This window comes from Limulus polyphemus, unplaced genomic scaffold (assembly GCF_000517525.1).
Source record: "Limulus polyphemus unplaced genomic scaffold, Limulus_polyphemus-2.1.2 Scaffold981, whole genome shotgun sequence".
NCBI classification, from domain to species: domain Eukaryota; kingdom Metazoa; phylum Arthropoda; class Merostomata; order Xiphosura; family Limulidae; genus Limulus; species Limulus polyphemus.
Window position 1 is genome coordinate 270,115 of NW_013666591.1, and position 22,219 is coordinate 292,333.

At 34.9% G+C, this 22,219-nt stretch overlaps 1 protein-coding gene across 2 annotated transcripts in view; it reads left to right on the top strand.

The window, feature by feature from the left end:
• Window positions 1-22,219, top strand: part of LOC106461534 (sodium-dependent dopamine transporter-like) — an 85,974-nt gene that overhangs the window by 17,664 nt on the left and 46,091 nt on the right. For both annotated transcript variants that reach the window (XR_002611000.1, NM_001314098.1), the window contains 3 exon segments: window positions 16,582-16,864; window positions 19,598-19,825; window positions 20,642-20,773. Coding sequence is in view for 1 of the 2 variants with exons in the window: in NM_001314098.1 (NP_001301027.1) it covers window positions 16,642-16,864; window positions 19,598-19,825; window positions 20,642-20,773 (583 nt within the window). In the remaining variant the exon portion in view is untranslated.

The window sequence follows — 22,219 nt, forward strand, 5'->3', positions numbered from 1 at the left end:
TAGTACAAGATCCTCTTCTTCTAGCATATGATCTTCCCCTTCCATGAATTCGTCATCATCATGGGTTATTTCAGTTTCACTAGTGTCTTCAGTTTCTTTTTTTAAGTCCTTACCTTGTTTCTTTACTTCATATTGATATGGTTGGGAATTTCTTACTACCTTTAATCTGTTAACATGTACTAACATTTCTTGAATCTCGAATTTAATTAGGCTTGTTTGTTTAATAACCCTAAATGGTCCTCTTTATGGTTTTGCTAGTTTTTTCTATTTCCTTTCTTAACCTTACTTGTGTATGTAATAATCCTTTGTCACCTAGTTTTATTTCACTAGTCTATGCTTTCTTATTCACATCTTTTTCTCGACGTTCAGCAGTTTTATTCAAATGCTCATTAGCTATTTGAAACACTAATTGCATTCTCTGCATTATTTCAGCTTTGTAGTTTTGAATAATTTTTTTTGGCTAATATCTCTTGTATAGATAATATTACATCTCTATCATATAACAGAAATAAAGGAGTTTCTTGTATAAAATCATTCTCAGCACTTCTGTAAGCTAATAGTAACAAAGGAACTTGTTAATCCCAGATTTTTTTATCTTGTTCACAATACTTGGGAGGTCGTATCTAATAGTATTCTGTTAAATATCTCTACTAAACCGTTAGCAGCTGAGTGACAAACAGTGCTTTTGATTTTCTGTACATCTAATATGTTAAAAAAATTGTTCATTAGCCTAGAAATGAAGTTTGCACCTCGATTTGTCAATAGATATTGCGATATGCCATGCCTAGTCACAATTTGATTCACAAATGTCTTAACAGTTTCTATTTTGTAATCTGGTAAACAGATCGCTTCTGGAAATTTAGGTAATGAGTCAACAACAATTAAAATACATTTATTTCCTGCATAAGATGTAGGCAATGGACCTAAAATATCCATAGCCACTAGCTGGAAAGGTGTGGTTAAACTAGGCATCCTTTGTAAAGGAGCATTCTTTAAGTATGGACTAGTTTTTCGTTTTTAACATTCTAAACAGGACTCATAGTAATGTTAAATGTCTTTTCTTATATTCACCCCTCTCATCTTTCTTCTGTTTACTAATAACGTGGTCTAAATCCCAGAATATTCTTAATTAATGTCCATTTCTGATTACAATTCTGAAATTTTATGTTGCTTCTTTTCACTGTTGTCTATGTTTACAACCTTAATTCTGTTTAAGGCATCCATATTGGAATGTTTTCTATCCAGTCTGTGTATAACTTCGAAATCAGAGAATTACAGTAACAATGACCATCTAGTTAATCTAGATGATGGGTCCTTTAATATCATTAGCCATCTTAAGGGTACATGATCTCTGATTATGGTAAATATTCTGCCATACAACTAACATCTGAAGGTTTTAATACCATGCACTACAGCTAAGCATTGTTCTTCAGTTACGAAGTAATCCATTTCAGCTTTCCCTAGCTGTCTACTCTGACAAGCTATAGGGTGTTCCTTTCTGTTTTCGTCTAACTGAGACAAAACTGCACCTATTGCAAAACCTGAAGCATCCATATTTAAAATGAATGTTTTACTAAAATCTGAGTAGCTTAAAATTTGTGTCTTTCATGGTGAGTCTTGTAGTTTTCCAAATGATTCTTACCTTTTATTTGTCCATCGAAATGTTGCATTTTTATTAGTTAATTCAGTTAAGGGTTTTGCCAAACTCGAAAAATGTAGGATAACTTTTCTATAAAGTCCTACAAGTCCAAGAAATGCATGGATATCTTTTCCTGTTTTTGGTACTGTATAATTTTTACAAACTTTAAGTTTCTTTGGATCAGGTTTTACACCTTTGGGGGTTACCATGTGACCTGATATAAGCAGCTATGTAAACTCCTGCTTCTTCTGTTACTATATGCTCAATTAATACTTCTTAATTTTGCTTAAAGTCTGCTACTTTAGCTTCAATAAGGAATTAACTTTCCATCAGATTCTCCTGTTGGGATGTTCTGTTGCTTATATCATGCACAAGTGTAAAGTCATCTGAGGGTTCTGACTTACTATTTCCATGTGTAAGATTCTTAATCTTATTTTGCCTTACTTTAATTCTACTTACTTTCTTCTTAGCGTTCTTAGAATTATTGTTATTATTATTATTACTGCTAATGTCTTTGCTAGGCTTAGGACTTTTCTTTCTATTTTGTTTAATTTGATTTCTCTTTAAACACTTCGTATTCTTACCATGCCGACTCCGTCGTGCATCACTGCATTTAGGAGGATCGGTGCTTTTGAGTATTGAAGGTTGATCCTTAGCCTTGCTAACGCTAGCATTCGGCGTTTGACTATTAGCTTTAGTCAGCAAGAAGGTATCAATGGTTGTAACTTTGGCACATTTTTACGTGCAGCTTACCTCTGGTAAGAGACATTTCAGTGTCGTAATCTCATAAGAAGTCTTACCCTAAAATATCACCTGTCTCTAAATCTATCTGCTGACATAAGTAAAATGAGTGTTCAAGTTCCAAATTTCCTATTCTTAGTTGAACACTATATTTGCCTAGCATTTTAACAGGATGTCTTATTATAAACATTAATACACTTTTGGATACTTCTTTCCAAGCATTAGTTAGTAATATTGGATTTTTACCTACTAAGTGTGTGCTTAGCAAAGAAGATCGAGCACCTGCATCAACTAACAACTGACATTATATACCCTCTATTTGAACTGCAACTCTGGTGTAACTTCGTTGGCACTATTAATACTCAATATTTTATTTCAAACTGTAGGAACTACTTCTAATTTTGTTCCATAATTCCAGCTGGAATTACATTCTTGTAAGTCTCTAGCAATCGTGGGGCTTCTATTATTATTTCTTGCAAACCTTCATTTGAAAGTTCCAGCCTTTGGGGCTTGCACATTCTTTGTTTTTGATGGGCATCTGCAGTTTCTTGCCACCTGGCCTTTCAATTCACAATTATTACATGTTATCTGCTCATTATTTTTTGATAACAGTTCTTTGCTATATGTCCTATCTTATTTCAGTTAAAACATTTTAAACCTTTGGGCTTACTCTGGTTTTTGTTTCACCAGCTTGATTTATCATTCTTGCTATTACTTACTGTATTGATAGCAGAATGTTGAGGTCTGTAAATTTGTTTTACTTAGTTCTTCTCTGGTAGCCACTTTCATTAAGTATATAAAAGTTGTGTTAAGTGTGTTCACTTTATTTATGTTTCTGCAGACTGTGTTACTAAGCAAACCTCGCTCACAATACGATTTTAAGGTATTCTGGATCATCAGTTCATTTGGGTTTTTATAAGCTCTGCATAATCTGTTACCTAGCTCTTGTAGCTTATGTCCGAACACTCTGACTGACTCACCTCGTTGTTGAGTCAAGCTGCATATCTGTGTCATAATTGTATTGGGTGTTTCTCACTTTCTGTATTCTTCTACTGACTTCCATGCTAAATACTGAAAATCTGCAGTTTCAAGCAGCTCATCATAAGCCCTTATGTAATGCATTGCTTCCCCCGCTTTTCTCAATCTCAAAATATCTGCTTTTTGAGCATCAATCTAACCCGAAATTCTAGCAGTTTCATTTATAGCATCGATAAAACCCTCGACATCCTCGTCGAGTCTATTGTGGGACCACGGGTATAGCACCCGTTAAGTGTGTAGCACCTCTTGGATCTAACTGTGTGGGTGGATCATAATTTATAGCTGCCCTTCTGTCAAATCAAGGGCGTGCACCCTCTTCTATAGTAGTATCTATACCACCAGCAGTAGCCATGTCTACTTACTTATTATTATGTTGTAAGACTACTTATGTCTAGTTAATTTAACTTATTCTACTCTATTTTGTATTCCACACAACCTGTGTGCCACCTGTAATGGGCTTAGTCATTGAGTTTGACCTTACACTCATTACAGGGAAATGCATTTGGATTTCAGGTCGTGCTTTTGGGAGTGGAGCACACAAGCCACCAACACGAGGAAGTTTACATGTGGAATACAAATCAAATAGTCTTTTTTATTTATACATTGTTGAGCATTTCATCTATATTGAAACTCTCAAGGTTATCTTGAAAACACAAACTCTAAGTCAATGAGTTCTTCGTTCTGAAGATCTAAGTGTTCATTAATAAGGCCTATTATGTTCTCTAACATAAACACATTATTTGTAGGTTCTTCCATCTTCTGTGTTCTGGAGTCAACTTGATAATTGCAAAGAATTCGATGTTTGGAGTCGGAAACACGGAATTATATACATAATTTTTAGTGTTTTCCCGATTGTAGTTTTAACTCGGTTAGTACAGTGGGATCTTCCAATAATAAGTGGACTATTCCATCAGACCAAAGCCACTTTGTTATTGGTCCTTTCAGAACTAATTTCTGTCCCTTATCTAATATCTTTGACGAAAGCATACAAGACAATTACTTAGGGTGTATGGAGACAAGCCATGTAACTCCAGCCCTTCACTAAGAGTATTTCACTCTTTTCTTTCATTGCTGTCCTGTTAACTGCTTTTTTATGACATTGGTTCATTTCGACGCGTGTTTTTATCTAACCATTGAGTTTTTCTCAACATACAACGTCTGTCTAGGACGAGTATGTAGCTGTGAATGTTCTCGTCTCGAGGTCAAGACCAGAATGTTCCTGCCTAACTCCTGTGATGGGCCTCAGTCCTGTATATTCCTTATTTGTTATTGTGACTCACTAGTGTCCACGTTTTTCTTATAATATTTTCGATCTGCTACTTTCTTCATATTATACGTTATATGTGCTAAGATAAAAAATTGTACTTCTTGAAAACATTTAAATATGTATATACTTAGTATTTGTATTTCACAAATACTTCACATCAATTTTTCATAACGTTGTTAATCAGTTTCCACAGAATATAAGGATGTTCGATTAGGAAATCTATCAATATGCCAAGTCTAAATTCTTTGACTTTAACTCAGTTTAAAGGAGCGTAAGAGACTGAAAACAATGTATAACAAAATGAAATTATGTTTATTCAAACTATAACAGTAATGTATTCAGAAAATATAGTGCTTTTTGTAGAAAGAGCTCCCTATATGTGTATCTATCAAGAAAAAGTACTACTACTTCTTCCAGACTGACAAAACAATTGCATTATAGACATGAAACAATAATGTTAGATTTTTCTTAGTGTGTGCACAATCCAAGTGACTGTTGGGCTTACCTTTCAAAAAATAAGGGAATTTATATCATTGAGGGTTCATCTAACTTGCAAATGAAAAAGACCACTGGCTATCGTTAATCAGTATGTAGAATTTTACAAATTTCTCCAAGGAGAAGGCACAAGTATAAACTTAAGTTAATGGCCCAGAAAATAGATAACTAAAACAAAATAGACGTAGTACTTCCTCAACCAACGTTCATTGGTAAACTGTGTGTATCAAATTAAAAAAAAAATACTGCATTAAACAGGGGTGACAAGCATGTGGTATGCCTGCATATCACAACAGAGGCTCATAAGTCAAAGGTTCACAAGTTTCAATTCTCACTTCAGAATCAATGACAGTCTTGTTCAACCACACATCTGCCAAGTCTCCAGATGCAGCATTACTATAATGGATTTCTTTAGTCTATGTAAACGTGATTATTGAATCTGATTCTATGTAAAGTGGAAAGTGTTTGTTTGTTTTAAATTTCGCGCAAAGCTACACGAGGGCTATCTGCACTAGCCGTACCTAATTTAGAAGTGGAAGACTAGAAGGAAGGCAGCTAGTCACCACCACCCACCGCCAACTCTTGGGCTTCTCTTTTACCAACGAATAGTGGGATTGACCGTCACGTTATAACGCCTCCACGGCTGAAAGGGCGAGCATGTTTGGTGGGACGAGGATTCGAACCCGCGACCCTCAGATTGCGAGTCAAGCGCCCTAACCACCTGACCATGGGGGTCAAGTGGAGAGTGTGTGGAAAGTTTTCAACGTTTATACCACAGTCTAATATTGGACTCGTCCTCCTCCTTCAAGAAAGCCTGTTCAAAATAAATTACGGTGTAGAACAACAGTACATACTTTACTATCAGACTGGGAGGAATGGCAATGGATGAATTAGTTTCAAAAACACCATTGTGTAAATGGTTCCAGTCAGTTTTCTAAACACATCTTATGAGAAGTATGTGCTACTACAGAGAGTGTACATAACAGATACATGTGCTATAACTTAAAATCACTATATTAAAACAGTTCGCTGATAATATCAATATTTTAAGATTGTTCTATTATAAACAATGTGCTTGGGGATGTAGTTGATGTTATAAGTTCAGTCTTCAGCAGAATAACGAATCAGTAAAAAATGGCCTGTTCTCTAGATTAAGTTTGCTATAATATAATGTGCTACAAGTTAAAGACGATTTTTCAAATTCGTTTTATAGCAAGTTAATTTACTATATTAGTGTTGAATACATTTTGTGATAGAATAATGCCTTATAGTTGTCCCCAGTGAGACAGCGGTAAGTCTAAGGATTTACAACACTAAAATCAGGGGTTCAATTCTCCTAGCTGGGCAAAGCAGACGGCCCAATGTGGCTTTGTTATTAAAAACACACACATGATATATAGTTTGATTCGGTTGTTGTTAAGTGCAAAGCTACACAATGTGTTATCTGTGCTCAGTATACCACTGGTATCAAACCTTCAATTTTAGCATTGTAAGTCTACAAATTTACCGCTGAGCCACTGGGGGTTAATTCCCGTTGCGATGTGGTCAATGTTCTAATACTTTTATACCAGATTAATCTGTTATTTTTTAGGAAGATGACCAAAACGTTATGAAAAAACAAGTTCCTAGATTTTAAGGATAGTGTTCTGCACTAATGGATAAGATCTATGCACATTTTATGGTATGATAACGTGATAGTGAACGTGGTTTGTAATATAATTGTTTGCTAAAACAGAGGAATGAGTTCATTATAATAAAATGATTATGGAACTTCACCAAGTTTTTACAGTCCATTTGTCACATCTGGTCATGTTCTGTGTCATTAAAGCTTATTTTGAAAATATTCCTCCATTGAAAATGGCTCTATCATAAATCTGCGTCATCAAAAGCACATCATTTCTCCGTGCAGGGTTTCCATAACCCAACTAGAATAGCTGTTTCACAATGCCAGTTTCAACAGTCTGATCAAACAAACATTCTGTGTACGGAATAGCATGAATACTCATTTTATTATCCAGTTACATGAGGTATGCAATGAATGAATTGTAAGTCTTATCTTGCTTATCCAGTTGGTTTTGTTTGCAGAAGGAGATTCTTCTTGATTATACTTCATACTATTGCTTGGGGCTCATGGACAGCTTTTGCCACTGACCTTTGTTTTCGTGGTTTTTCAAGTGTTACTAGATGCAGCACTTTGCTTTCCACTGTAGAGGTACGACGTTTTCCAGGTCTCATTTTGCATTGTCCTGTACTTCAAATTTATTCATATTTCTTTATTTTCCAATGCCATTAAATACAAAAAATATTCTCGTCCTAGAACTTCTAATTCCCCATCTGAGCCAATATCTATGATCTGAGTGTATTAATTTTTGCATTAGAAGATGCTATTACATACCATACCCAAAAGCTATATATGTCTGTTTGCATCACATTAACTATGAAATACCAAACACAGTCAAAATGTAGTTCTGATATGTACTGTTACACCACAACATTATATTAGCTTTGCACTTGACTTTCTGATTTACTTATTCAAAATCATTTTAATATACTCAACCATGTATATGGGTCGGTTTTATAGATTTATTTCAAACAGTATAAAGCATTGGCATTTGAAGTTGGCACACTATATTCATTTTCTAACAAAATATGCAATTAGATTTTTTCTGAAGTTATAACAAAATAATGACTTAAGTGGTTGTGAAAGATATTCTAAATGTATTGCTTAAGAAAATAGTTTGTTACTGGTAAAGGAGAGTGTTGTAAGCTCACTTTTTAACAGCATAATGTGATAATGGGTATTGGTTTTCTTTATTGTGTTCAACTCTTGTTTCCAGATAACGACAATGTGGTATTCAAAGTTTCAAGTTGTCCTCTCTCTTTCCTGATTTTGTTTTCTTATGCACCAAACTTGAATATTTAAATCTCTAACCAATACGATCCTTGGATTCGCAACATTTCTTCGTTCTCTGTTGAACTAAAAATGCTAAAGTCTTTACCACAAGATATCTCATTACACACGTGTTGAAGTGTATGTAAAAAAAAATACTGGAATGTGTTTTTATATGTTGGAGGAAAGGTCCAAGGTTTAGTAGACTTCTGGAAAGAGATTCCATAGAGTTTGGAGGTCTTCTTCAGAATGTGCAAGGATGGAGCAGTCATCTGTATATTGAAGGTCAAGGATGGATATTGAGACACTTTGGTTGAAGAGTTCTCTGTCTATATGATAATCAATAGTAATTGCAAGAGGGAGACGGTTCTTGGTTACAAATGGGATGATAGTCAGAAAAATGGAATAAGAATTAGAGCAATGGCACAACCTTGCTTGACCTCAGTACGAATGGTGAAGAGGGCAGTCTCAATACCTTGATGTGTTTTTCAGAGCAACCACATTTGACCAGCACCTTCTTAAGGCTTCATAATTGGCAGAATCAAAAGCTTTAGTGAGGTCATTGAAAGCCATGTGTGGGTCTTATTGTTGTTCCTGAAGTTTTCTTGAATCTAACAGGCAACAAAGATCATATCAGCCACCCCATAGGATGGATTAAAGCCACATTGAGATTCTGAGAGGATATCCTCAGCAAAAGGATGAAGGCAACTGGGAAGTATGTGGGCAAATATTTTCTTTATATATAGATAGAAAGAGAGGATGGCAATAACCTTGATAATGCCCACAAAATAGCTTGTCACCTTTCTTGAAAATAGTAACTATGTTTGCATTTTTCATGACCTCTGGAATCTCCTCTTTGTTCCAGATTTGAAGAATAAGATTTTGTAATTTATCATCTGTTTACTGCTACAAGCCTTGAATATTTCAGCAGGAATGTCATCTGGTCCTATAGCTTTGTTGTTCTCGGCTTTTGTAACGGTCCACAAAACTTCTTCTAGGGTAGGATGGTTGGCAAGGAATATTTCTTTCAGGGTGTTGGAGGATGGAGTTATTGAAGGCATCTGCTACAGTCGACTCATGGTTCAGGAGCATTTCAAAGTGCTCTTCCATCGAGTATGGATGGTTTTGTTATCTTTCCGGAGTGTCAAGCCATCCTGTGATCATAGGTTATTAAAGCTACGAGAAGTTGGGCCATAAATGGTTTTTATTGCTCGAAAGAAGGAGCATGTCTTGTTTACCAGCACAGTGCTGAATCTCTTTTGCTTTGTCTTGCCACCACTGGTTTTTGACTTCCCAAATTCTGCTCTGTGTTATGACTTTAAGGTGCGAATGTTTAATTTTACAAAAATCATTGCCATTGTTATTTTTATATTTTCAACTGCAGGAAAAGTGGCCCAGCTTGATGTGGCTATCCAGCCCGGAGAAAGGGAGAGAGCATGGGTTTAGGACATCTTTTTTTAGCCATTCCTTATGCAGGGTAAATAAAATTGGTAAGTCACAATAAGTAAGCACCCCTGGATGCAAGATATCATATGACTATGGCCATCTGCTTGTAGACTCATGGATAGAGACTGCCAAATTTACTGGTTTTGTCTTCATCACCAATACATGCATAGCTACATGGATTTAGGGTTGGTGTGGAAACACATATTAATCTCCCTTTGCAGAAGCCTGTGAGTGATGTCTTTTAATGGGAGAAAGCAGTCACACAGTTTTGGCAAGGTAGGGTGTGAATTATGTTGCAAGGCATGCCAAGACAATTGGAGATCACTATTCTTGCTGCAGCTTCATAGCCATTGAAATACTATACATATTTCCACACCTGATCATCAGCCATTGAAAACTTAGAACATAAAGCAGTCATTTTGAATGAATTCCCAGTAGGTGTGGTAGATTTGGATTAGCTCTTTAGTGGTAGAACATGTTGCAGCCATCTTGACTATGGTTAAATCATTTTGTCCATGCAAGAATCTTCTCCAATCCATTTGAGTTTAATATACAATAAATTATATCCATTAACTGATATTACAAATAGTCTCTGTACCTGTGTCAATTATATTCTATTAGTTTTATTTTGATCTATTAATAAAATTATCAATTATTTACTCTAGATTCGTGATGGTTATTAATGATTAACTACCATTAATGAAAAATAATAACAATGATAGTTCTTGAGAGGCTAGATCATTTGTTCGTATTTCACAACTTGGCGGTATGAGCAGTGCTTAGTGACTCATGAGCAACTCAAAGCATATTGCAATGATTCATCGTGACTCACGACCATAAGATATGATAATACATCACCATTCATTAAGAGGTACTCATAAATATTTTAATTATTTTATGTTATTGACTTATTTTTTAGTCACACAACCAGACGGAGATCCTTCTTGATTATGTTGTGTAATGTTTGTTGGGGCACGTGTTCGGCTTTTGCTAGTGAGATTTGTGTTTGTGGAATCTCTAAGGTTACAAAACCCCATATTTTGCTTACCTTTGTTGGTGTATAGCTTGTTGCAAGTCTATTTCTGGATGGTTCTGATGACACGAAGTTGATCAATATTTCTTTGTTTTCTAATGCCATTAAATACAAGGAATATCTCTTTGTATTTGTTTTTACAGTAAATTTACTTGCATTAGATTATAATCCAAGACCTCTCACATACCAGGCGAATGCTCTATAAACTGAACTAAAGGTTTAACCTCCTGGCGCTTGCTAGTAAGACATTTTTTAACTATCCAATCTATAACCATCTTGGAAATTCTAAATTTACGATCTCAACACATTTTTTATGGTCTCAATGTATGAATATTTTGCGTCAGGAACAGCTGCCACATGCCCTTCCAAAAGACGATCAGTTTTCAGTGGCATCACACCATCTACTAACTCTATACACTCTCGAAATTTAGTTTTGATACATCTCTTACACTTCGACTTTATATCGGTTGTTGTTCTCACCCGACTTGCTGATTTGCATTTACAAAGTCGTTTCAATATAATGTACTCAATCCTATGCATTAATTCTAAAAAGAAAGTTAGGTCTATCTGTGTGTTCACTTCTCCGAATTTTCTTTGTGGAAATTGATGTTTCAGGCCTTCCTAACTTCTCTGATGATCGTGTAAGATAGTTGATAAATCTGGATCTTCTAACTTTAATGGTAAACATATAAAATAACCTAGGAGTTTCTAAGTCTTCAATAACCCTATACAGCGGAGAAGTTAGAGGGATACAAAGAATGTAGAAAGGGGGGTCGACCATTAATATATAGAAATCATACTAGTAAAGAGAGAATAATTCGTAAAATTATCAGCATCAGAGATGCAAGGAGAATGTGACTTACAGAAGGACCGAGCGTGGCCTAGTCTGTCGGGGTTTGAGCTTCATATTCCATTTTACGCGTCTTGAGGCCTTGGATGCTTTACAAGAGTGATGGTCAAAACCTACTATTCGATCAGTTTAGTCCAAGAGGTGGCGGTGGTTGTTGTTCAATAGCAGTATTTTCTCTATCGGATCAAAATTAAGTGCGGTAGCCTTTGTGTAGCTTTGCGCGAATACCTAAAACATACAAACAAAATATCCTATCCTATAAAAACACTAAATATGTATAAAGCTTATGGACCATAAAACTATCTTGTGTAAATATCAGAAAATTGACGAAGGTCCGTTGTCGTATATAAATATCAGAGAAGTTAAGATGGTCTAAATTATCCCAAGATGTAAGCACCTGCCTGTAGAAGTATAAACTGTTGTGATTTATCAGATAAGAAACGTCAGATTCTGAGAATAGAGATGTGGAAAATATCATTAGTGTATAACTTTGCCTCCAAGACGTTGGATGCTTTAATGTGTTTATGTTTTCGTGGGAGTTTCTGTACAATTTTTACTTGTACACAAGCTTCTGTTGTGCGTGGGAGTGATGAAGGCGAAAATATCAATGGGAAATTGTATTCTCTGCGGGACTGCTTTTCTTCAAATTCAAGACTATCACGGTTTTCTCATTTCATGTAGGTTTCTTTTGTTTGCTATGCAGCGAGAACTTTGAGAATGTTTAATATAGAAAAGAAATGTCAGTAATATTCAGTGTTTTCTCGATATATATATAAAACGAAAGAGATAAATAATTTTTACAAATTTTAAGAGTCAAACATCTTTAACACCTTAGTGAACAATAAGAATTCATCTAACGTGAAAGAAATGATTGAAGTAAACATTCGTTTATTATAGACATTTTACTTAAGACAAACTGAAATCATCGCTTTACTTATATGTTTATCATTCGTTATCAGGTTATATTGAATGTTATGTTATTCAGTGCCTTCATGTTGTTATTGAACTACAAGATACTAAACATTTAATAAATATAAACTAAATGTGTGAAATGGCGGGAACGTTAGTATTGTATTATAATATAGGTTGGATTGATTGTGTTTTAAACAGACACATTCAATAAGAAAATAGGACTCGTTTGTCAGGAACAGAATTTACTATAACAGAGATGGGTGTTTATTTTCTGCAACCACAATGAAGATGAAGTTGACTGTCATAGAATCACAATGATACACAGCAAATACAACGCTTTAAACTCTCAATGAAACAACCTCTAACTAGGATTACAATTTAAAAATCACTACATCTTGAGCTTCTTCTTCGCCGCTTTTTTGTTTCGTATGATATTACCCTTCACTAGAAACACGACTACCCCTTTCTTTGACAAAGTACAGACAATGCTTTGGCTCTTAATCCACGATTCACTGGCGATAAAGATTGTTGAAGGAAGGGAGAGCTGCTTCTTAGGAAAGTATGGTCGCCACCACTGGCTGGTATTTGGCATTTTAAACCAGAAACGGCCAATCATGTGTGGATTGAATACAATGGACAATGTTCACGCACTGCCATACTTAATTTAGAGCTACTGATTATTAGAAGGGCAACTAGTCAGCAGCACCCTCCGCCTACGACTACTATAAGCTGGGCTGTGGGATTGGATGTCACAGGTAAAACTTTCTTACAGTTTTAAGTGCAGAGCGTGTTCAGTGATATATGAAAACTCGAGCTATGAATATTTCAATCCGCAGCTAGGCAAGCTAAACTGCTAAGCGAATGTTAAGATTCTGTGAACTAGGATTTATTTATGATTCCTGGCTTTTACAATGAGAGAACGTTACACAAGGGTGAGAGGGAAAGGGGAGTTACTGCGATAAAAATATAATACTACAAAATGTAAAGAATGACACATCATGGTGAAGTGAGTTACTGTAATGTAAACATAGTGGTACACAGTGAAAATAAGTTGTTCTTTTTTGCTTTGTAAAGAGTGTCAAATACTAGAGAGGAGCTTACAGTGTTATAAATATAGTGGTATTCAATGAGAATAAGGTATATTTTATTTTATAAAGAGTGTCAAGTAATGGAGATGGGTTTATGGTGATATAAAGAAATTGATAGGTAATGCAAATATTGTTCATTTTACTACGTAAAGAGAATCAGTTAATGCAGAGGGGGTTTATGGTGACATAAAGAAAGTGATAGGTAATGCAAATATTGTTCATTTTACTACGTAAAGAGTATCAATTAATGGAGAGGGGGCTTACGGTGACATAAATATAGTGGTACACAATAGAAATAATGCATATTTTTACTGGGTAATCGTTTGTGTTTGAGAAAAGCCACATTTGGCTACCTGCTCTGTCCATCGAGGGGAATCGAACCCCGGATTTTAGCGTTGTAAGTCAGTAGGCTTACCGCTGTCCCACAGGGGAATATTTAATGGGCAATGAGTGGCGCATAATGGTGATATTGCTTACCGTGATACGAGCATAGTGGCACACAATGGAAATATGGTTTCTTATCTAATTTGTAAAGAGTGACATCTAAGGCGGACAGGATTCACTGTCATATAAACATAGTAGAATGTCACGTGATGTAGAGGTGGTTTACTGTAATAAAAAGATAATGGTAAACAGCGGAAATAAGGTTTATTTTATGGGTGAAAGAGTTTCTCATGATAGATATGGATTTATTGTGATATAAACATATTGTTACACATTTGAAATAAGGTGTATTATACTGGACAAGATGGAGAGGGAGCTGCTGTAATGTAAACATTGGAACATATATTAGAAATAACGTCTATTCTACTGTCTAAAGCAGTAGTTCCCAAACTTTCTCAAGTGCTAGAACCATTTTAAATATATCTATATATATTCTGCCATTCTGTTGAAAACTATTCTTCACGGAACATCATAAAAAGTATGATTCATGCAAGACTATAAAGAGAGAATACTTACTTCTGTCAGTGCAGTTCTATATAAACTGTATCAGTCAATGCTGATTTTGTTCCCTCAAAGAACCCTGGGGTACCACGAAACACAGTTTGGGAACCACTGGTCTAAAGAGTGAAACAATGATAAATAGGTGTAAACATTGTGGTACACAAGGGATTTTACGATTTTTCTTACAGTGAAAAGTGTAGCACATAGTAGTGACGGGGTTTACAATAGACATACAGTGGTAAGTGGTGAAATTAAGGTTTATGTAATTGTGTATAAAGTGTTACTTGATGGAAAAGGGGACATTATGGTGATATAAACATAGCTGTACATAATTTAGATACCCAGATTTAATGACCACTCCCATGCAGGATATTAAATAACCACGTTGAATCATCAGGTTCAGATACTCAGGTTTACTTTTCACTTTCTGATAAGTTCACTGCCTCTTAGTGATCTGGTTGAAACGTCAACATCAGAATATCAATTTTAGTTTGTATTCCACTTGATTTTCTGCTAAGTTTACTGCCTCTTAGTAATCTGGTTGAAACATTCACCCCAGGAGTTCAGGTTCACTCATCAACCAACTTATCTCTCTTTAATAAAATGATTTAAACATTGCCCTCAGAAGATCAGTCTTACTTATCACTCCATTACCTTTTCTTTGTAGCATGAGTGAAACTTTCACTCCGAAGATCAGTTTTTATTTGTCACTCCAGTTGTCTTTTTTTAATAACACAGCTGAAACTTTAACTTCAAAAATAGTTTACCTATTACTTCTCTGACTCTTCTCAATCACACCGGGAAACCATAAGTTTAGTAGATCGTTTTTACTTTTCATTCCCTCTTTTTAGTAACCTGTCGTTAACTTCAGAATATGTTTTACTTATCACTCCGCTGGTTCATCATCGTAACCTGGCTGAAACATTAATTTCAGAAGATCAGTTTTTACATATCACTCTAATTGTCTTTTATTCGTATCCTGGCTGAAACATAAACATTAGACAATCAGTTACAGTTAACAATTCACTTGTCTCTATTAGTGATCTAACTAAAATATCTAGTCAAAAGATTAGATTTACATATCATACTCCTTACCTGGTCTCAGTAACCTGACTGAAACATCAACTTCAGAAGATCAGATTTATTTATAATTCCCCTGTGTCTTCTTAGTGAACTGGCTTAAACACCTATAGACCTTTCCAGAATTATGTCATGGCATCAGTATGGTGTGAGAAAAACTTGGCAACCTTCGCACTTTCCTGTATCAAAAATAATCTGTTGACTTTGTAATTAAATACGTGTAAAAGTATCATACTATTTATTAATTATTGAAACTAATTTATACGTGCTGTAATGAGTAATGTATGCAATTGTAATGGTATAGATTAGGCCAGGGTCGGTCAGACACCACTGTGTCGTAAACTGACAGGTAATATCACAATGAGTAATTACTGCTAATACTTGATACTGGTAACAAGTTTCATGCTCATAGAAGTGAATATGGGAGATACAAATGTAGAAGCTACAAAAGAAACTCAGTAACAAAGACACCAGTCACACCCTCTTTTACTTGCACGTCTGACACTCAGCCTGCTTAGGAGAATTTAAAAGTATCTAAGCTTTTATAGCATTTCAAACTTTCGCGGGTCAAGGTAGTGGTGGAATCAGCAAAATAAGAATAAATATCATTGGTGGAATCAGCAAAATAAGCATAAATATCATTGGTGGAATCGGCAAAATAAGCATAAGTATCATTGGTGGAATCAGCAAAATAAGCATAAGTATCATTGGTGGAATCAGCAAGATATGAATAAATATCATAATATCTTGGATCTGATCATGTTTGAACTTCGCATTGTTGAAACACTGACCTCAGAATATCAGTTTTGCTTCTATATCTAACTACCTCTTGTTAATAACCTGACCGAAACAATAACATTAGAAGGTCTGTTTTACTTATCATATACTTGCGTATTCTCAATAACTTGCCCGAAACAATAAAATTAGATGGTCTGTTTTATTTATCATACACTTGCGTGTTCTCAATAACTTGACCGAAACAATAACATTAGATTGTCTGTTTTACTTATCATACACTTGCGTCTTCTTAATAACTTGACCGAAACATTTAGTCAGTTCAAGTATTGAGAATTCTATATCTTGTTTTTGTACCAAGTTGATAAATGTTTACTGTGCCTGTGTTTAAATTTCAGAACACTGTTTGACGTTTTTAATAGATTTCAAGCTTATGGCGACCATTGCTAGTGGAATCTAACACGACATCAGTTTAGTTTAACATGTCAGAAAGTCCTGAACCAGGAGATCCTGAACAGGAACCAAGTAAAGATGAAAATTCTGATGATTATCAAAAACTTACAGCGCCATCTAGTGATCACCCAAGAAGCATTCCGACAGTAAACGGAAAAAATGTTTCAAATGGCAAGGATAAAAAGCATTTTAAAAAGTATTTTCCGACAGACGAAGGCTACTGCTCGTCATCTAGCACTCCTAAGTCCTCAGGTAACTATTTTTTAAAATGTATGTAGCGGTTTAGACTGACTTTATTCATAGATAATTGATGTAAAACTATTATTACAATGCATATTAATATAAACAAATATATATTTGTGCACAGTTACATAAATTTAACAACAACCACCAAAGACACCAAAACAAAGAAAAAACAAATAAGTCGTGAGATTTATTATTTGAAGTTTCTGCACAAGGGAGACCTCCACACTTTTTCTAATACACCGTCTATCGTACTCAAAGCCTTCTATACTTCGTAAAATCAAAATAGATTTGATATTTAAAATTTGGTGTCGATACTCCAGCCCATAATGCCTGCCCTTAGCCTAGCCACCTTGCACTGTAGGCAGGTAGTGCTCAAAATAGAAATACAGAGAAGGTTTTTAATGGTTGAGTTGATAAGATATCCCATGAGCCTCCGTTATATATAACAAATTAATCTAGAATGTAAAAAAAAACAAACAAACATGGACGCTTAAAAGTATATTCAAACACTATTATATACAGGGTATTAATTAGTAGAACCCTACCATTTGCTTTAACAGTTCGTTTTTAACAACAATATTCTAAATAAAGGTGCGAGTGAGCTAATGAGTTGTGTAAGTAAATTAATCAATTCAACCATTCGTAAACTATTCATACAATATGCAATAAAACTCTTGTGTAAGTCAAGTTTGGAAAACAATGCGGAACTGTAGTTAACAAATGAATACTTCTGTATAAGGTGAGATTGACCGAAACGTGTCGTCCGCTATGGATATAGTGAATATAGTGTGGTTGGAACACTAATATCATATAATCTTCTAATTGTTGAAAATTCACAAGGGACTAAATATAGAATGCAATGTTAAAAATATAATAGGCCTAATACCAATGCCTTATGACAAGTATAGTTAATTATAATCATGCTTTGCCATCTTTATAAAGGCGTTTATACCATAACAAAACATGATTTATTTACATCAGTTTATTTCAAGATTGTTTAAACTATTTGGGCAAAGAGGGACTCAGTTCTCTGAACACCACAGGACTGGAAAATTTCTTATTTTGTAAATTTCCCAAATATCTACCAAATAATAATAATAAGAAGAAACTATTTGTATCATTTTTACCTTTTTCTTTTTTCAGTTTAATACATCTGTTATACCCTAATTCTCTGAGATATACATGTTACAAAACTGATAACTTCCATTAAACGAGAAGAATAAAATCATAATGTAAATATAAGCAGTTACATTAGCAGAAACGCAGTTTAAAGTTGTGCGTAATAGTAAAAATAATTATTCTGAGTACAGTTTTATTATTTTATATTTCCAATTCGATGGTAGCAATATAATCTTTAATACTTTGGTAAATTAGGCTAACTATATAATCAATGTATTAAAGTAAATAAATTTGAGATTAATATATTTTCTTTTAATTTGTTTGTTTTAAAATGATCGAAATATTTACTATGTATGGTGAGAAAGAAATGAACTACTTTCTTGTGTTAAATAGGAAAGAAGTTGCACATGTGGTTTTATAACCCAGAAGAGGTTATTGTGTTAAATACATACTTTTATAATAACAAGGTGAAAGCTTCTTTCGAACAAATATTTTGAATGAAATAATAATTTCCGATTAGAAGTACACGATGACTGAAATGAAATTTATACCAGCTAGGTCGGGCGTGGCCAATAAGTAACTATGCCCAAAGGCAGATTAATAAATCCACAGTTCGAGCCGCAGTATGTCGCATAAAATTCTCTCCACTTGCAGTTTTGAGAACTTTATAATTATACACAACAGTAATCCCGCTAGTTAACTTTGGGGACTTACAAGTATACACAACAGTAATCCCGCTAGTTAACTTTGGGGACTTACAAGTATACACAACAGTAATCCCGCTAGTTAACTTTGGGGACTTACAAGTATACACAACAGTAATCCCGCTATTCAACTTTGGGGACTTACGAGTATACACAACAGTAATCCCGCTAGTTAACTTTGGGGACTTACAAGTATACACAACAGTAATCCCGCTAGTTAACTTTGGGGACTTACAAGTATACTCAACAGTAACCCCGCTATTCAACTTTGGGGACTTACAAGTATACACAACAGTAATCCCGCTAGTTAACTTCGGGGACTTACAAGTATACACAACAGTAACCCCGCTATTCAACTTTGGGGACTTACAAGTATACATAACAGTAACCCCGCTATTCAACTTTGGGGACTTACAAATATACACAACAGTAACCCCCGCTATTTAACTTCGGGGATGTTATAATTATATAGTCAATCCCACTATTCAACTCTGGGGACTTACAAGTATACACAACAGTAACCCCGCTATTCAACTTCGAAGACTTACAAGTATACACAACAGTAACCCCGCTAATCAACTTTGGGGATTTTATAACTATACACGACAGTCAATCCCGCTATTCGATAAGAGTAGCGGCGGTAGTGCTGACTGGATGTCTTTCTTTTGGACAGTAGTTCTAAATGAGGGCTGGCTACGCCTGAACTTTAGGGTTATCGGATATGACCCTCTAGCCTGTGTGCCTTTTATATGTTACGAATTTCACGTTGTGTTATTGGGATCGTAGTTACTCCAAAAGTCTCTATTTGATTTATTCCACTGATTCATATTACCGTTTTAGACATTAATCAAATACCATTCACATCCGGGTGTGGAGAAAGAACCTTAGTTGGATCTAATCACTGACACTGTTTCAGCTCCTCTAGCTCAAGAGAGCACCACGGACGTTCTAACGGCGAAACTGCCAGACCTGACCGACGGGACTTTGGCCGTTAGCCTAACTGAAGACGCTCTTACTAAGGAAGAGAAAGACAATCGGCCAACGTGGGGAAAAAAAGCAGATTTTTTGTTATCCATTATAGGATTCGCCGTGGACTTGGCGAACATCTGGCGTTTTCCGTATCTTTGTTATAAGAATGGAGGAGGTAAGCTGGCTAACACACAGTATAACTATTTCATATGATTTACTGCCATTAATTAGTTTAAACCTCTTCAGAAGAAGAATTGAATATTTCTTTGATCTTAAAAACTATCTAAAAAGTATTCCCTCTCTTTTTTAATTTAGCGAACATTATTCCCAAGTTTTTCAAAGTTCTACACCTTAGAAATAATTATAGTAATTACTGAGGTTCAATGTTACTGTTCAGCTTAGAAGTTATTATCTTAACTACTGAGGTTCTATGTTGTTCTACAGCTTAGACGTTATTATCTTAACTACTGAGGTTCTATGCTACTCTACAGCTTAGAAGTTATTATCTTAACTACTGAGGTTCTATGTTACTCTACAACTTAGACGTTATTATCTTAACTACTGAGGTTCTATGTTACTGTTCAGCTTAGAAGTTATTATCTTAACTACTGAGGTTCTATGTTGCTCTACAGCTTAGAAGTTATTATCTTAACTACTGAGGTTCTATGTTATTCTGCAGCATGGATATAATAAACATGAAGTAATTGTTGTGGTTTTTATTTTACTCTGTATCGCGCCGGTAATTAATGTGAAATGTCAATTAAGGTTCTAGTTTTGTTTTTATTATCTAAACGACTGTCCTATTGAACATGTACTTTAATAATGTTCTTCAGCACAATCAAGAAAATATGTAGCCAAATACAGCACCATAACATATTCTATAAAAAGTTCCATTATTATTGGTAAACGTGTATTTTAGTAGAATTGTAATTTTATCTTTGATTAAAGTGATGGTGTTATAGAGTAAGATCTTGTTTTTATCTACCTCTAGGCGTCTTTCTCATCCCGTATAGTTTGATGCTTGTGTTTGGAGCGCTGCCATTGTTGTACATGGAATTAGTTCTTGGTCAATACAACAGGCTCGGGCCTATCAGTGTCTGGAAAATATGTCCGCTTTTTAAAGGTAGGTATTTTATCCATAAATATACTTTCTCAGTACAAAGGCACTCCATTCTTCAAGATATGTAAGTAATGTAGATAGACGCTTCATCTTTGAAGATAGTTATATACATTCTAAAATGAACTGCTAGTCTGCTAATTAGGGTTATCCAGCGTTTCTATCAACAGCTGAAGGTCACGACGAACATTGAAGAAAACAGGATCTTCATTTTCTGTCTAACATCTGCATCAAAACAAAATTAGTTGTTTTTTGTTGTTGTATGATACGACTTTATCTACAGGGTTTTCGAGCTAAGAGTGGACACATTAACTTAACAGTTTAAAAGAACAGCTGTCATTCAAAATGAATAGAGTGTTCAAATGGCTTGAGGTTACATTACTTTGTTTGGTCACAACATCTGAATACAGCTGTCGACTTAATGGTGTAAAGTAATTACGAAATAAACCAATTAACAAACTTTCAAAGGTCCATTACGTCACTTCCTCCAAGAGCATAAGAGATTTCAACACGGTCAAGACAAGATGGCTCCTTTCTGATGAAATGGATAAATTTATTGCTATATTAATTTCAATTTCATCGCTTTCTGTCTTCTTTTTTAACAACTCAAAACTATCACATTTTTTTTCCAGGTTAGGCATAAATTTTTCTATGGTAATCTAAGTTTTCTGCATCTCATAGGCTCAGGATCAAACCCAGGACCTCTTGAACGCTGGGCACGTGCTTCACTTACTTAGCTCAAGAGTTAACCCACTAGTCAAAACCTCTATATTATGACAAGTTAATGAGATGTTAACCCACTAGTCAAAAACTCAAACTACCAATTTATTATGAAAAGTTAATGAAAGGATATCCCACTAGTCAAAAACCCGTTCTACCAACCAACTTATTATTACAACTTAATGAGAGGTTAACTTACTAGTAAAAAGCTCGAATTAATAGCTTATTATGACAAGTTAATGTAAGGTTAACCCACTAGCAAAAAACTTTTATTATCGACATATTATGACATGTTAATGAGAGGTTAACCTACTAGTCAAAAACTTGCACTACAACCTTGTAATATACAAGTTAATGAAAGGTTAACCCACTAGTCAAAAACCCGATCTACAAACCAACGTATTATGAGAAGTAAATGATAGGTTAATTTACCAGTCAAAAAACCGAACTACTAACTTATTATTAAAAATTAGTGAAAAATTAATCTACTAATCAAACATTCGAGCTACCAACTTATGACAAATTAATGAGAGTTTAACCCACTAGTCAAAAACTCGAACTACCTACTTGTTATGATAAATTAATGACAGATTAACTGACCAATCAAAAACTCGAACTACAACCTTGTTATGTACAAGTCAGTGAAAGCTGTTTAAATATGGATTGGTTTAAATTTCGCTAGCCGTCCCTGATTTAGCAGTGAAAGACTAAAGGGAAGGCAGCTATTCATCA